This window comes from Microplitis demolitor, chromosome 3 (genome assembly GCF_026212275.2).
Source record: "Microplitis demolitor isolate Queensland-Clemson2020A chromosome 3, iyMicDemo2.1a, whole genome shotgun sequence".
NCBI classification, from domain to species: domain Eukaryota; kingdom Metazoa; phylum Arthropoda; class Insecta; order Hymenoptera; family Braconidae; genus Microplitis; species Microplitis demolitor.
Window position 1 is genome coordinate 22,777,831 of NC_068547.1, and position 17,835 is coordinate 22,795,665.

Sequence of the window (17,835 nt, forward strand, 5' to 3'; positions counted from 1 at the left end):
TTTTTATTCCTTCATTAACTTGTAGCGATCACTTTTTTTTTTTTTTTTTTATACTTTTGAAAAGAAAAAAATTGATAAAACATAAAATGGATGTAAATCACCAAAATCCTCTCATCTGTATGGACAAAATAGGCATTAAGACTTTTTTTTCTTTAATAAGAAGGAGAGCAAAAGAAAGAGGGAAAAAATTTGAAATTTGGAATTAAAAAAAATGAGAGGCAAAATGGGCATGGAAAATTTTTGTAAAAATTATATGAAGAAGTAAATTTGGGGAAATAGGGCAGATTATAATTTTGAAACTTATGTCAGTTTTTGAAAATTTTTTTTAAATTTTTTATTTTTTTTTTGGCCAAGCATTAAATGACAAAGGTCGAAGGCAACTCCATTAGACGTTATTTTATTAGCACAGAAAACTTTCGGGTCACACTGGCGTCGAGGAAAAATCGAAAAAAGGACAATGAGTCCATCGAAGCGTTTAGAAGCTAAAATACAAAAAAAAATCCATCAAGCTTAGACTATTTCTTTCCCATAAATACAAACTTGAGAATAAAAACTCTAGTGACAATTCACACATTATAAACTTAGTACGTATTCCACTTAAGTAAACGAGGAGCAAAAAATAACGATTTAATAGGAAACTTTTGAAAGCACTGCAAATACCGAGAACGGCAAGTAAAATAAAATAATTAAATCACTTAGGCATCATTGATAAATAAAATATGGTAAAAAGAAAATTTAATAATAATTAAAAAAAAAAAAATGAAAACGCGACGGAGAAAATTAATAAATGCAATTGCTGAGAGTTGAACGCCATACTCAGGTGCTTCGGATCTTATCACGGGCACCGAAACGTGGTAAGAGGTAATGAAGTTCATTTAGATTATATCAGATATAAAAAATATAAAATTAAAAATAAAACTTGAGTTAAGAGTGACTTTGTACGCTCGACCTTGTTACACTATTTCCTACTTTTAAAATAATCGTTATCTCGCGACAAAAAAAAATAATAAAACGCGATATCAAGATAATGAGTCATTGAAAAAAAAAAAAATCCCAACTCTTTTTTTTTTTTTTTTATTCTCTTCTCGTAATTATATTTTCTTAATGGATATTGAATTAAATAAATAAAAGTAATTAAAATGCCGGTGATACAAGTTTAAGAATTTTAATTAAACTTTTTTACCAGGAAAATATAATTCATCTTTTAAATTACTATTACGAGTTTTAAAACTCGAGTAATTATTTTTCATAAGACAATTGAATATTTTACATAATTAAAAGTAATAACCGTAAAATAACCATAGAGTAAAACAAATAATCGTTATATATCATATATAATATATATATGTATATAAATATTATTAATAAAAAAAAACATATTAACCAACTGTAATTTCTAATAAACAAATTAACTTGACCCTTGAACTCCCGTATCCTGCTGACCCTCATCTCCCACAACTTTAACCCTCGGGTGTATTTTTTATTTAAATTCTACCCTTCTATACTCGATCTAACAACTTTTAAATAATCTTAACTTGTATTTGTCTAAATCTCCATCTCTTTCTTCTCATAACATCCAGAATTTCCTCACTCTAACCCATTACAATATTAATTATTTACGTAAAAAGCACGGCGTGCCGCCACGTAGATCCCATCTTTAATTAAATCCGCCAATGCAGACCCCATACAATCTCATTCACTCACTCTTCCTTCTTCTCTCTCCCTTTATATTTGTGGCTAAGAGTAGAGAAGGCAAACATGGAAAGTCAAAGCTTAAACCAAGACTATAATTTACAATAAAAATAACCGAAGTATACAGAGACACTTGAAAAAAAAAAAAAAAAAAAGAAATGAATAAATAATTAAATACTCACTTAAGTGTTATTAGTTTATGGGTATTGTAATTAATGTATGGACGGGTGATATTTATTGTAGAAAGTTAATCAACGCTATCAGGCAGCCGATCTGTTGGTATGAAAGTCTATTTCCGGTAAGGACAAGATAGTGGGCTAGACGAGACTTATGTATGTATGTATAGATAGATATTGATTTCGAACGGGCCGATGACTTTAACGGAGTGATTAAGTGGGTCGTGCTAGTAATTAACATGCAGTGGTATCCTTATCGGTATAGCCGCATTTGACCGAGCTTCATACAACGACCTTCCTAGTCCCTAACCGCCAGTAAGCCCTTCTATATTCACTCACTTCGTCTATCTATACAACCTACACTAAACCCAAAAGCTTATAGATTAGATTATCCACTGTACTGCATCCAAGACAATGTCTGACTTTCTCGGACCCTCGGTGTCTCGACTTTGCTGAGTCTGACACTAATTATTTAGCAGACAATATTTATTAACTCTATAAAAAATTGAAGTGATAATTTAATTCCCATGGATTTTAATTACTGTCAATTTTTTTTTTTTTTTAACAAAAATGTCATCATTTATTCAATAATTTTTAGAAACAAAATTTCAAGGCACGGGATACCGCCAAATTTTTTAGTTGCCCATTTTACTTGGGATATTTCACTTTGCTATGAAATAAAAAATAACCGCGAAATTCAAAAGATACTTAAAGCTAAAAATTTTGAATTCATAAAAATTTGAAAGTGCCGCGTGATTCTACGAGTTTATTTTAATATTTAAACTCCAGTTCGAAGTGAATGCAGATTTTTAAAAAATCCAGATCAACCCCGTATGCAGAGTGATTTTTATTTTTACTCCGGAACACTGAGTACCGGAATAAATTTGAATCGAAACCCGATCACTCCGAATTTAATCCCAATTTTTTACAATGCAGAGCCTCTGTAGTCGAATTCAAAAACTAATAATGCAGAGAATGTTATGAAATTAAATGGGATGTTTAATGAAAATGTCAAGGTTAGCATGGAACTAATAATATCGTACGGCTTATAATTATAATGTATGCGATGTGATGATAATAATAACGATATTTAATCAAGCTAAGTATTTGAGACATTTTCAATATTACGGCAATCGATTCTTGTTTATTGGCTGCTGACATTAAAGTTAATATAATATAATATAATATAATTAAATAGTAAAGCCAATCCCGGAATTCCGTAATTAATTTCAAATATATATATGAGCGACAAAGAGCCTTTGAATAATACAATCAAGTTGTTGAATAAGCGGTGAAACAGTATGATTGTACGATTTGGTAACAATGTATATACTATTTCAAATCAAATACAATTAGTTATTACTTTCAGTAATTCAGTAATTATAGAACCAATAATACTCAATACTCAATATTATATTCTGTACTTTTACTCGTTTTAAATTTATACTAAAATTACATTAAAGTTTTTCAATTAAAAAAATTATTTTGCTGACTGAAAAAAAATAATTTCATTTTTGCGGTTATCCCACTCTGTCAAAAAAATATATTTTATGACAATTAAAAATTTTTTAAATAATTTACAGTTGAAAAGTAAGGCTTTAGGTAATTATGAAAAAAAATTGAATTTTTTTACTGTAAATTTTCGTGGTCCTTAGGCTCAGGAGCTCATTAAGTTTAAAATAAGTTAACTTTAACTACCAGCTTTATATTAACCCGCTATTATTTTTTTTTTTTGCTCATCTTATTTATTTTTTTTTCTCATTTGTATTTGTTTATAGCCGGCATTGTATACGAGTGTGAGTAGAAATAGAGGCAAAGGCAAAGGCAGAAGCTGAGACTGAGGTATAGGCAGACTCTGACACCCTTAGTCGGTATATCAGACTCCCTCATTAGCCAGACATTAATTAAAGTACCCGCGGATCCCAGCACAAAAATAAAATGTGTATGACGATAAATATAAGAAGCGTGAGTTTTATAAAATCGTGACCTGGTCAAAAAATAAATTTCATTTTTTAAAAGGATAAAAAACTTTTTTTTTAATTAAAAATATTGTTTATTAACTTTGGTATTTATTAAAAGGATTTAATTAATCGATGGCATTGTATGGTGAACTAGTGTTTAAATACCATGGTGAAGCCGGCTTCTGAGGAGCACACACGTGTCCTCGGCATATTGCAAGCGCGTTGTACAATAAATACAGATAGTGTAGGTATAGATGTATATAAGCGACTCCAACGGAAACTCGTGTTAATTAACGCCAACCGTTCGGGACTGATTTACGTGGCGTCTAATTAGCGAGCTTGACGGCGATACTCTATATATATAAACCACATATACTTGTATATATTACCGTACGTACAAGTATTTTGATTGGGTGGTACAAGTTGACATCTATAAAAAAACAGCTTACAAGATGCTTAAGATATTGGTCAATCTTTGCTGTCTCTTGATCTAAATAAAGTTATTTTATGTAAATGTCTATTTTTATTAAGCTATTTTAATTGCTCCTTTGATTCCTGTGAAACACTTGAAGAATCTCTGCTACATTTTCCATGAAAATTTTATTTGTTACAATAGAAATTCGGCATGGAGATGAAATTAATTTTTCTAAAGTCCGGAAAAATGAAAATTTTCCATAGGATAAATTTTTTTTGTTTTGTGTAATTGAATTTTTATGATTAGAAATTAAATGAAAGAACTTTTAAACTGCAGCCTGGTCTTGAAAGGCCAGAAAAATCTGAAGAGAATAGAAACATGTCGTATATTTTTGAAAAAAAATTTATAAAGTAATTTTCATATAAATTTATTTTAAAAATAATAAGTAAGTCGAGTACAAATTTCGATAATTAAAAAAATTTTTATTTTCATTGGTTCAAAAGAGGATCAAAATTTTTTAGCGTAACAAAATCAAATTCTCATCAGGCGGTTGACAGACTTGCAGCCAAAAACAACAATGTTGCCTTCAAAATAACAAATTTCAGTACCAACTTTGAGTATTCTTTTGTTGTCTGCAATTTGGTTATGGCAGGAGCTGCCATTATCATAAATATCTATTCTTTTGAAAGTTTAAAAATAAAGCATTTGAATTCTTCTCAAATTTAGAAACTTTTGGTACCCATTAGCTGGCTTTAAGCTTTGGCATATAAATCTAATAAATAAAAAACAAAATTCTTGTCTAGTTTGTTGGATTTTTCATTCACAAAAAATTGAATAACTAGACTGTAAATATAAATTCAAATTTAATTACTTTATTTTCTTTTAAAATTTAATTAAAAGTCAGTATAACTAGAAATATTAAAATGTTAGTTCCGTATAGTAATTAATTAAAAATAATAAAATGTCAATTATAGTGTATAGTGATTAATGATTTAGTTAGTAGTAGTAGTAGTTGTAGTGGTACGTTAGTATAAGTAAGGCAGAGTAGGGTAGAGTAGAGTAGGGTATGGAGAATATGAGGGAATTGAATTTCATTAGGCGATCTTAACGGTCCTCGGTATATATTTAATGAGTGCAGTAGCAGTTAGTGGTAGTTTATATAACGTGGGCATAAAGACGAATTCGGTAGTGTAGTGAGTTTCCTACGGGAGCTTTTGCTGTTAGTGCAAATATACACTCGACTTGTACTTGTACTTGTGCTGGTGCTGGTGCCAGTGCTAGCTCTAGTACTGGTGTTGGAGATGATGATTAAAGGGAATATTTCATAAGAGAGGATTGATGAGACAGATGCTGAGAAAACAGATGTCAAACTTTAAATAGATTCTTCAATTAAATCTTTAATATTAAATTTTAAGTCTCACACTATTTCAGACATTTTATATTTCTTAATTAATTTCATTTTAATGTCACCATTTAATTACTCAATGTCTCTCAAGAGAATATTTAATTGACAGTTAATAAGTCTCTTAATTGGATTATCAATTTTTTGTTACAGTTTTATATTTTATTTTTTTACTTCCTCGTAATTAAATACTTTTTTTTTATTAATAAATTTATTTACAGTCTGTAGGAAATGTTTAATTATTCTATGGCTCTATACCTGTAATTAAATTTAAAATAAAATGAAATTTGTCATTTATTAAACCGCATCCTGTTTTTTCAGTAAACGTCATATTATTATTAAAAAAAAAAAAAAAAAAAAAAAAAAAAAAAAAAAAAAGTAATAACGTTAATTTGAATTTAAAATTTAAGTATTTTATTAAAACTAGATCCATTACAAATGTAATAACTTATGATTGTTAATTTTAAGAGGAAAGTCTGTCGTAAAAATAAGAAATTATGCAGAAGCTGTCACAGCAGCTTATTTTTAAATAAAGATAAAAAAAAAAATTAAATGAGAACCAGAATCAGATGTTTCCTCAGTCTACGGAATTCGTTGGTATATAGTCCAATTAACGAAAAAAGATCACAAGATTCACGGACACGAGACGAAAGTCGGCTCGCTATACAGTCCGTGTTTACTATACAGTCCGTCGATTTATTTTACCTGACAATTAGCCGAAACTGGAAGACGAGTCTCGCTGAATTTTGTTTCTCATCCAATTCTTTTTTTATTTTTTCCCCCTCTTATTTTTATTTAAACTCTGGTTTTTTAATACAAATTGTCGGTCGTTAATTTTTATTATACCATCCAAGGCCGGTGATTTTCATGCTAATATACTTAAATAAATATCACACGAAAACATATATATATTCTTTGAGTCACGAGTCATGACAACAGATGATATTTTTCTTCAGAAAATTGGTTTTATCACTGGCGACTTATCTGCTAATTTGTTTTTTCTTTGAAAAGTAAATTACCTGATAACGTTGCGTAGCTACATCGAGACAATCGACAGCTGAAATACAATAGAGGAATATTGAGGACTTGGCAATGGAGTAATTGGCGTTAAATAACAAGTCGGCGGATAATTTTCTAAAAACTTTTATTTTTATTTTCATTTTATTTATTAATAATTAATTAATAAACGTATGTGCCGTAAATATATATCTTACAAGAGCCTGAGGTCGACTAGAGACCCCAACGCTGACGTTTAAAGTTAAAATAAATCAAATAACAAAATTAACTAAACGAATTTTATTTAAATTTATATTTTTCAATCCCTCATATTCACATACTCGGACAAAAGGGCAAGAGTTGTTTGTTTTAAATCATAAAACTGTGTAAAGACAACCAGCTATTTATTTATTCATCAGTTTATAGTGTCCAAGAATGAAAACAAGCGATTGATGAGTCAAATTAATTATCAAATTACGTTTAATAAATAAAATCAATTATATTATTATATAAAATCAACAATTTAATTACAATATTAATAATAATGATAATGAAATTTTAAAATTTAGTTGCAACTGTCTATTGAAAATTAATTTGACCTCATGATCTGGATAAATTACCCATTAAAACACAATTATTAATAATTAATCAATGGATTTATTTATTTTAATAATTAAAGTGTTTTTTTTTTTAATTATTTATATTTTATCGTAATAGTAGTAAATAACCATTTATATCACACAAATTTTTTTTTTTTAACAATATACAAAATGTACCTATATACAAGTTTAAATTACACATTCTTGCCAGCTGGATTTAATGGAAAAAATTAAAAAAAAAAAAAAAAAAAAACAAATTTATAAGTATAATAAAAAATAAGAAATTTATAAAATCAGGCCAACATTTATTTTTTAAGATATTAATATTTTACTGTAGTGATTTTTTTTTTTTTTTCAAGATTATTGACTATAGAAAATTGACCTGATATTTTTTTAGCCAGCTGGCAAACTCGCCGCCATCTCATCATCCTCTTACATATTTTATTTTTATTTCATTAAATGATTTACTCATTTGCATTCATTGTTTTCAACAGTATGCGGAACTTTATGAAGACAATTTGCTAAGGAACAAAACGAGTGAACGATCAGTTTCTCAAAATACACTTATAAATTATAGAAAAACGATTTCTATTTTCATTTTTTTTGCTTAAACATAAATTTTCATATTAATAAACTGCGTTACTGTCAAGTTTCATTTGATGTTAAAACAAAATATCATTGATGGTACAAAGATTACATATTAATGTAACAATTAGCTGTAACCCTGTTCTCATACTTGTTATATATATTTGTTCAAGTGTCCGATAATTCCCGCCCTGACTTCATCGTCGACTTTTCAAAATAAAAATATTTAAAATAAAGTAGAATTTTATAAAAAATAATAAATGATTAGATTAATTATTAATTACGACGATAAAGTTATCTGATAGTGTCATGGATACATTGATTTTTAAAATTTCATATTATCGAGATCAATTTTATTATTTTTACTTACCATTGTCTATTTTATTTACCTCAAATTGACTCATTTTATATTTATTATTATTATTATTATTAATTTATACGCGAGTAATTCTGTCCACTTTTCATCTTTATAATTATTTATATATGTAACATATTATTGCTTGCGGAGTCGCGTATTTTAAAAAAAAAGTGCAATTAAGTACAGTGACTTTTAATTTTTTATGCCGTGACTAAGACTACAGAGCTCGTGTATGAGAAAATAATTAAGTTTTAATTTTGTGTAGAAAAATTAAAAATCAAAATTTAGATTTTTTTTTAAAATTCCCAGGTCGTTTTTGAGAGAACTGAGTGCGAGCGGACTATTGAGTAGGGACAAGGTCTTGGAGGGCTGTGTGAAAATAAATAATAATAATAATAATAGTAAAGGTATAATCGTTAACTGTAACCTCGGCCACGGAAACAAGGGCCGCCTAACGAGCTTAGTCTCTCTTCGCGCTCGCCCAAGTAAAAGGACCGATGATTTTGAAAGAAAAATAATTTTCTAAGAGCCCACGGGTTTTACTCATTTGGACTTTTTTTAAATTTACATTCCGTCATTTATTATTACGTACTTTTTTTTTCTCTGAGGGCTCGCTTTTGTTGATTTTCATTTAAAATGTCGTTATTTAATTATCGAGACAGATTGTTTTGAGAATAATCAAAAGGTTTCTTAAACACCTGCCAGTGTTGTAATTTTGAATGGTAATAATTTGAGTAATTTTGTACTTCCGCACCTGGCGGCATAAAACATCCAGCTCTATGTATACATATGTATATATATATATATAATACCTGACGGCTATTTTGACTCGTTAACATGCACTGAATTTAAATTATTATTATTTTACTGGAGTAAATATTTAATGTGAATTTAAAAAAAAAAAAATATTGACAGTGACGGATTGGAAGATTAAGCAGAAATTAAACGTCGAGTGGTTGGGTTACTGGGGATTCGAGGGTCGTTTTGGGATGATCGCGGTAATTTATGGACAGAGGAATAACAAAGTAATGATAGTGAGCAAATATATGTTAAAAGAACAATGTTGAATGTTCTTTTTAAATTGAGCAACAATCACGCGAAGGTACTTCCGCCTTAGTGACTCAGTTATCACCAATCAGAATCACGGATTGAGTTTAGCTCTCGCGTATAGTACATTAACTTTACTTTTTTATAAACATGACAAGTGCGTCAACTGTCTAATCACGTGCGGATAATTCCAAGTAAAAATATAAGTACTCTGATTTAATATTTTTTATTATTTCTTACATGTTCGAGGATTTACTTGTTACTTTTTTTGTTTGGTTATTCCCATTTTATCACTAAGAAAAGAGTCTATTTGTCAATAAAACCAGTGAATTATGTTTTCAAATAATTCAACCCGAAATTAAATTATAAATTATTTATTATTTTAATTAAATAAACAATTTCCTCAGTGATGTAAAAAATTATTAGCAATAATAATCAATGGGTCATCAAAAAAAATAAGCTCCTTAAATGATGGCAACATATTTGTTTTTATTTTCATCAGTTATGATTTAATATGAACGTCAAGTAGACACAAATCTGAGCGCCGATGAATTAAAATATTTTCACTTGGTCTCTGTTTGCCAGTTTTTATTTTAATCACCAGACTTCTCTGAGTGTTTGTTGATACCGTAACATTTTATCACACACTGTTTAATTTATTTAATTAATTATTTATTAATATATTTATTTATTTTTATCTATTTAATTATAAAGTTATTATTCACTCACTCAGACACTGAGAGCTAAGTAACCACTGAGTAAAGTAAATTAAAAGGAATTCAGTCACAAGGCTCACCCCAGTGCACCCACTCTTGGTAAGAAGGCTGCTGATGCTGTAGGTGATGGTGAAGCGGCGGCTGATGATGGTGGGCCAGTCCCAGAAGACCTATTCCCATCTGTGGCGGCGGCTGGTGATGGTGATGATGATGGTAGTGTTGATGCTGATGACCCGGTGGTGGCGGCGAATAAGGATCACCCCCGACACCCACGTCTACTACGTCAACGACGGGATTAGGCTGGTGCACGAGCCCGGACGGTGATGCCTGGACCGAGGTAGCCTGGACCGAAGATGACGGGGACTGAGCGACTGGGGACGCGGCCAATGGTGTCATTGGCTGAACCTTCTTCGGGCGACCAACCGGGTTGCCGCCTCATTCGCGGCTTCGTCTCGGTCGGCCGACCTTGGCCTTCCTTACTGTAGTTCCTCCGTTACCCGTAACAGCTGCTGCCGCTGCCGAAACGTTTGATGATTTCACCACCTTGTGCCAGTCTGCTTCGCAAATTGGCGCGCCGGACAATAAACAATATCTAGTGACAAAAAATGAATGTCCAATTAATAATTGTCATTATGTTTTTCGTTTTTTTACAACAAATTAAAGCAGAAAAATATTTACTTGTCACCGGCAACCAGTTGGATACCACATTTACTGCATGTGAAACATTTTTGATGAAATACTAAGCCACCCGCTCTCATTACTAATTCATTTCCTGGTATAGGGCTTCCACAAGATTGACACGCGCCTGAGCAATATAACCTGTAACACAATTCATTAAAAATTTTTTAATTTAATTAATTATGATTTTTTTATTCAACTAATTTACAGTTAGGGGCCCGGGAAATTTGAAATTTTCCTTAACGAAATGGGAAAAAATTATAATGATGATAACTAAATGGCAATATTTATAAGTATATATTGTCTAGGATAATTGAAAGCAAGTGAATGTATGGTTATTTATAATAAGGTGTTGTAAATGCGGGTTTTAATTGGAAGTCACGGTGGAGATAAAGACCGAGTAGTGCTTGGGCTCTGCGGCTGCGAATGCTGCTATCAAGATTCCAGTGGGGCGCGAGCAAGACGCCTGTTCCATTTCTGGATCAAGGTAGTTGTTAGTTGTTACTGAGTATCCCAAGGCATCGAGCGAAGCTGTAGACATTTATACAAACCCGAGAGAGGGCAACTGTTAAAAAGTCGTAGTAGGGGTTAATTATTTATTCGCACTGGTTTGCGGAGACGGTGATTTTAGTTGCCATAGACGGGCAACATAATGAGCAAGATCGATCAGAGCTTGGGTTTATATCCCCACGATTCATGTCTGCTTATTTTTTATCATAAATGGAGACGGCTGATAATTATTATCACGTTATGAGTACATATATTTTATCGCATTTATATGAATTTGATTTATAGTTAATATACCTACGAATGTTTGGTTAATGATTCCAACGATCGATATTGATTTTCTCATTAAAGTTTCATCAAAATATCGAGTCTATTAATCAAAGCCTTTTTTTTAATTAATTAGTGCGCGAGAAAATAAAATTATGTGATAATAGATTGATTGAGTTGATAAATATGAGGATGGAAAATTAAAGACGGGCTGAGGTGGGCTCTGGTTTACGCAGCATCCATCTTGACAGGTTTTGTAGTTAGAATATATCTATATAAATATAGTAAGTAGTATATTAATATAGTAAAGGGAGCGTACGGTACCAAACTGGTTTTAATTACTCGCTTAATCTGCAAGAGTTGTTAGTTCTTAGTTAGCTGGTTTATGAGCTTCTTCACTTGTTACTTCTTGTGTTGCACACCGGCGAGCGTTTTTCTGTGCCAAGAACTTCGATAATGAAGACTAAATATATATTTAAATGTACAAAGGAACTCATAATAATGCTTTAAGACTCTATTATATTATATCATATCATATCATATTTTATCATATTATGACTTCGTTATAATAACCAACTTTTTTATTTATTATTTACGACATCCAGCCCATAGTTAATGCTGCTAAAAAATTCATCAAAGATTTTCCTAACAAAAAAACACTAATTAGAAATTCAGTTTAGCTAATAAATATTTCCTCTGGTTCTTAATTTAATATTTCTTCAAATTTTCAAAAATTCAAATATTCAAAATTTATTTTTCAAAACAGGTTATCATTATAATTTTTTACTTTCATTCTACATCAGTTACAAATACAAAAATTTTTGGAGTGATTCATTTGGCCCGCTCTTTTCCTATATATGTATATATGTACAGTTAACTAAAATGCGCGAACGTCAATAGTATAGTGTATGTTTACTAAACGACAACGTGCTTGCGAATTGCATTCTGTAAAGCTTGATGTTTATGTAGCAATTAGTTGCGTGCAATACTCGGTATTCGAGTCTCGATTCAGAGATTCACCAGTTACTAGTAGGATCATTGCAAATTGTCAAATCTACGTGATTTTTAAAAATATTTCGGTGACAGAGTAATCGATGAACCGATTAATTGGTCAATTGATAAATAATTAAGTAATGTCTAAATTTAAAATTAATTCTCAGTCTAATAAATAAATAAATAATTTTATAACAATAATATATATTTTATAATATTACTATTATTATTATATAATAGTATATTTATAGGGAATAATTTAAATGTCATTTATCGACGTTGTTTATTAATGAGATAATTACGCAATAACCACATGGGAATTAATGGACAAATATATATGTATGCATATATATATATAAAGGTAAAATCGGATGAAAACGACAAATGAGGAAAACCATATAAAAGATATATAATCAAGAGTGGGCCACTGATTGGATTTGCGGTTTCTCGTTATTAATTTAATCATTCTCTGACAGTTCTATAATTAAATTGCTAATTGATCCATCGAGGATTCCCATGTACACCAGGCAAGCTCAACATCATCCTGCGATTATTTATCATCTCACTTTATTTATTATTATTGTTATTTAATTTTTTCCACGTGGTCCTCTTGAGCCGATTGGTACACAACCTGCAGCGATTTCAAATTTTTATTCCCGCTTCGTCTCGTCTCATTATTGCGATAAGGCAATTAAGTATCGACTCTATGCAATATTACTCAAGTGATTGCAAGTGTAATATAAAAAAAAAAAAAAAAAAATATTGTCATCAATCAAACGTAATCGAAGAAAATAAATTATAGGTATGAAAAAAAAAAATTTATTCTCTGATTAATAAATAAATTAATTTTTTTAATGAGAACAGGAGTGTTTTTTTTTTTTTTTTTTTTTTTTAATTATAAAGTGATTGTTAGAATCTCACGATCGATTATAATTGCAATATTAATTGTATGGTATTGGTTTATTTCTAGTCAACGGCTGATCAATTAATCAAATAATATAATCTAGTATTTCATTATCGGCAGACACGTACGAATGTTGATTGGCTAAGTGTGTTGTTAAGTAGATTAGAAATAAATAAAAAGATATAAAAATAAACTTAACTAATAACTAATAAGTAATATAATGGGTAGGGAGTGTGTAGTTATCTGAGATGGAAAGCTAAAAGGGGATTGAAAGAGCTTACAATGTAAAGAGAGAGACCGATACCAAGAGAAAGAGAGAAAGAGAGAGAGAGGTCTCACAACGTAGCCGAAGTTGGTCCCGTGCAATTACCAGCCGCCATCTGTTCTATCCGTTCTACTTGATCGGCGAGACGTCGGCTTCTAATTAGTAATTACGAAGAAATCAAAAATAGAGCAACTCGACGTTAGTTTATACCCATACTCGTTTTTTTCTCTCTCCCTCTTATTCTCAACTACATTAATATCTTCGCGCTTCACCGGTTCTAATTCTTCAGCAATTATTTCATTTTATTTTTTTCGTGAGAGAAACAGGATAAGGAAAAAAAACCTTAAGAAAACTATTAATTATAAATCAATTTAATTTTCAGTTAATTCATACTCACAATTACTGTTTGGTTACTTAACTCAAACTTTCAAAAGCTATTAGCTTTGTAGGATTTAGAGGAGTAAAAAAGGAAGAGCTGAGATTATAACGGCATATGCTTAACGATATGTGGTTTGTATATGTATATATATATATATATGTATGTGAATAAATGTATATTGTATGTGCCATAACTCGTGCAAGCAAGGATTCATTTTCCCGCTCGGGCGATCCGATCTATTCCCGGATCACGCTCGATTGCCTCAACGCCGTCGTCCTGGATCGTGAGACCTAACCGTTAAATCTGAGAAAATTATCCAGCGGTGTTGCATCCCAAGGACAATGGAGGACAGAAGTATAAATTAGACTGACATTTGATCTACGGAGAAATGAGAATAGAACGTCTACAAGTCAAATAATTAATTCGATCACTCTCGTAGCAGCAATGCGTCGTACCTTTGGATTATAATATAATTGTACATGTACCACACTAGTACGAGTACTACCACTAGCACTAGTAAGTGCTTACTTAACTTAAACTACAACGTACTCGCGTGAGCATCAGAATATGGCGCACTGTTTATTAGATATCAACCTCTACCATCACCCCGATGCTTTTAATAGATAATTATCTAATCAATTGTATTTTTTTTTTATACTGAATTTACTTTAGTGATTGATTTTATTTTAATAGCAATCACTATCCCCTATAAAAGAGGAAAAAATTGAGCTCTTAAAATTTTTTAAAAAATCATACGGGAAAAAAAACAAAGTAGGGTAAATTGGGACACTTGAAATTTTCAATGATAAATTTAAAAATTTTTATTTGTAGGAAAAATTCAAAATAAAATAAAAATGAAAAATTTGTGGGAAAAATTTTTCGGAGGTCGACTTTACCCCACTTTAGGAAAAATAGGAAAGTCCATTTTTCAGCTCTCCATTATATTTTTTATAATTGTTATTAAAAAAATGTAAATATAATTATGAGGATAAATTATTAGTCGACTAAAGTTTAAGTAAACTTTGGTAATGATAAAAAAAGCAATAATAAAATGTCCATGTATAACAAAGAGCTATAGAAATGACCGAAAATAATTACGCTAATTAAAGTCGCCCAATTTGCGCTTTAGACAATTAAAATGGTGACGAAGCGCTGAAAGAGAGGGGGGGAGTTGGAGCGACCCAACGGGCCGGGTAACTCATTAGCAGCCCGAGCTCATATATGCCAGTCCCTACATATACAGTTGTATACTTCCTTGTGTGAATGGAGCGTGCATTTTGCTTTATGCACACATAAACACACACACAAACATATGTGTGTTGTGTAGCAGTGAGGGTGAAGAACAATTTGAAATACGTAACTCGTAACTTGTGTTTTATCTACGATATATCTTTAGCAACAGATAGACGATTACACCGTATTTTAATTTAGTTTACTGACATTAATGATTCAAATTTTAATTACAATAATTACTGGAAGTTAATTTTATTGCGTGCAGAGTTCTGTCGAATATAAATAAAATAATTAAATTAAATTTAAATTGAATTGTTTTTTTTTTTTTTTTTTTTTTTTTTTTTAATTACACACTGTATTAATAATTAGTAGGTCTGTTAAAAGTTAAGTCGTGTAGTTTAAAGTGTGAGGAAAATCCAAGATTCGTGGATATTAATTTTATTCTCCGGGAAAACTGTAGTACCAACAAGTTAAATTGAAGTTGAACGATCCTATAATGAGGTGCTGCGTTCTGGAAAATGAGTTTTGACTTAACGACAAATTGCCTTGAGTTTTTTTTTTTTTGTTTTAAAATTTATATTTTTTTATTTATTTTTCACGGTGGGTTTTTTCAATTACATTTTTATTTTAGCTCTCCACCCTCACTCATGCTTACCAGTTACAGCCCCACCCACTGGTCTGTCTTTTTGCGGTGAGAAAGACCGTAAGAGCACTAATATAGATGATCAATTTAAAAACCCCGACGTTTCCAATAACCATTTAATTCAGTCAATCAAAATTCCTATTAGCTTCCAATATACAAGTCCAATTTCGCTCTTGGATACAGCAACAATAACAATAACAATAATAATAATAATAGCTAACAGAGATCGTGAGCCTCGTATTACAAGGTGGTAAAACTTTTTACAACAAAGTCGAGTGTGTACTTAAATTTTTAATAATAACCAACAAATTGTTTTTAATATTAAACTTGTATCTGTAATTTTCTATTTAATTATAATTTAGATTTTTTAATTAAAATTCCGCCGGTTGAAATAATTATTCGCGGCATTGTACTGATAATTTGAAATATTCAATTAAAAACCGTGTATTAATTTAATTAATTAATTTATAAAAATAATTAAATTTTTATCCTAATGGAATATTGTTTCTAAAATTATTTATATTGAGTTACTCGATAATTAACAGAGCTAATGAGTATCAATATTGATTGATCAGATCTATTAACTCGGAATTAATTAAACTTTTGATGATTACCTCTCTCATTTTATCCTTTCCTCAATCAAATGTTTCTCTCATTACCTCAACCCGAATGCTAACAATTTACGAGTAAGTACTAACAGTTATTTCGAAATTAGGTTTTTTTTAATTAATTATCATAAGTACTAAAAAAAGTCTGAAAAATAGCTTTCAAACGACTTTTATATCCTTAATTAATCTACATACATTAGTCTATAATCATCATATGTTTGCGTCAAAACTTGTATTCATATGTTGTAAAGTATGAGCTTAATTAAATGGATTAATTAAGTTAAATTGTTGATGGTTGATGTTCAATTTTGTGAGATCATGTAATTATGATAAAACGTTTTAAAAGTTGAATTCTCAGCTGATATACATATAAATATATAATTACTCTTTTCCATTAAGCTAAATATTCATACGTACATAAATTAATGACTTTATGACATCTGACATGACAATTTTTAAATCAATTACCCGAGAGAATCTATACGACAATCAATCAAACTTTAAATTTTAAAAAAAACTTCAAGTGTCTCGTAGATTGAAATTATGTAATTTATATTATTATTGTTGTTGCGATATATTTAGCTTGATAAAACATGTCAAAAGGAGTATATATGTATGTGTATGGATGTATGACTGTGTGAGATTATATCGAAGTCAGCGATTTGTAATAATAGTGAGCTGAACGTGAGCAAGAGCCCGTGGAAAGCAATATAAGTGAAGTATATACTGCAATTAATATATCTCGATTAGTTTTCAACAGAGTTGGGTTTTAACGTCGTCGGCGACGCAGTACCACCCCGGCGGCATCTGAGAAGCCTTTGGTACTTTTATTATTTTTTCGTTCCTTGTTCCTCCTTGTTCCTTAATTCTCGTACCCATTCTTTATTTATTATTTTATTTATATTTCATTATCTTTTCTCTTTATACATATCCCAACCCCCGACACATAATCTTTTATTTTCTGTCCCACTCTCTGTCTCACCTTCCATTTAGTTATTGCCAATAAGTAATTATATTGTTGATGCTGCAGCACGCAGATGAATTTAAGAGAAGCGGGAATCTCATTTTTTACGTCCCCGCTAGCGAGGACTACGCAGGTGAATTCACTCTCCATTTTTAAGTCTCTCGTCTCATTTTTTTTTTTTCTCAATTTATTTATTTAATTTAATTTTTTTATTTTATCTCATTCATTTTCTCACCCGGTCAGTTGCTGAGCTCGACGAACCTAATTACGATTTTTACACTCTTCATCCACAATTACATGGCTCCGGTGCAGATCGTATCGAGCCGAGTTCATCTCAAAGGGCACGAGGGGGTCAATGAAGAAATGCAACCACGACCGGTTTTATTTCTCATCCTCTCACTCGTCTTATTCTCCCGATGCCTTTAATGCATAACTTTATTTTTACTC

At 30.4% G+C, this 17,835-nt stretch overlaps 1 protein-coding gene across 2 annotated transcripts in view; it reads right to left on the reverse strand.

The window, feature by feature from the left end:
* Positions 1-7,524: 7,524 nt before the first annotated feature.
* The window catches only part of LOC103575219 (LIM/homeobox protein Lhx3), a 108,464-nt gene continuing 98,153 nt past the window's right edge, over positions 7,525-17,835 (reverse strand). For both annotated transcript variants that reach the window (XM_053737621.1, XM_014441897.2), the window contains 2 exons: positions 10,626-10,766; positions 7,525-10,539 (listed from right to left, as the gene is read on the reverse strand). In XM_053737621.1, the coding sequence (XP_053593596.1) occupies positions 10,383-10,539; positions 10,626-10,766 (298 nt within the window). In that variant the 3' untranslated portion in view covers positions 7,525-10,382. The remainder of the gene's footprint in view (positions 10,540-10,625; positions 10,767-17,835) is intronic.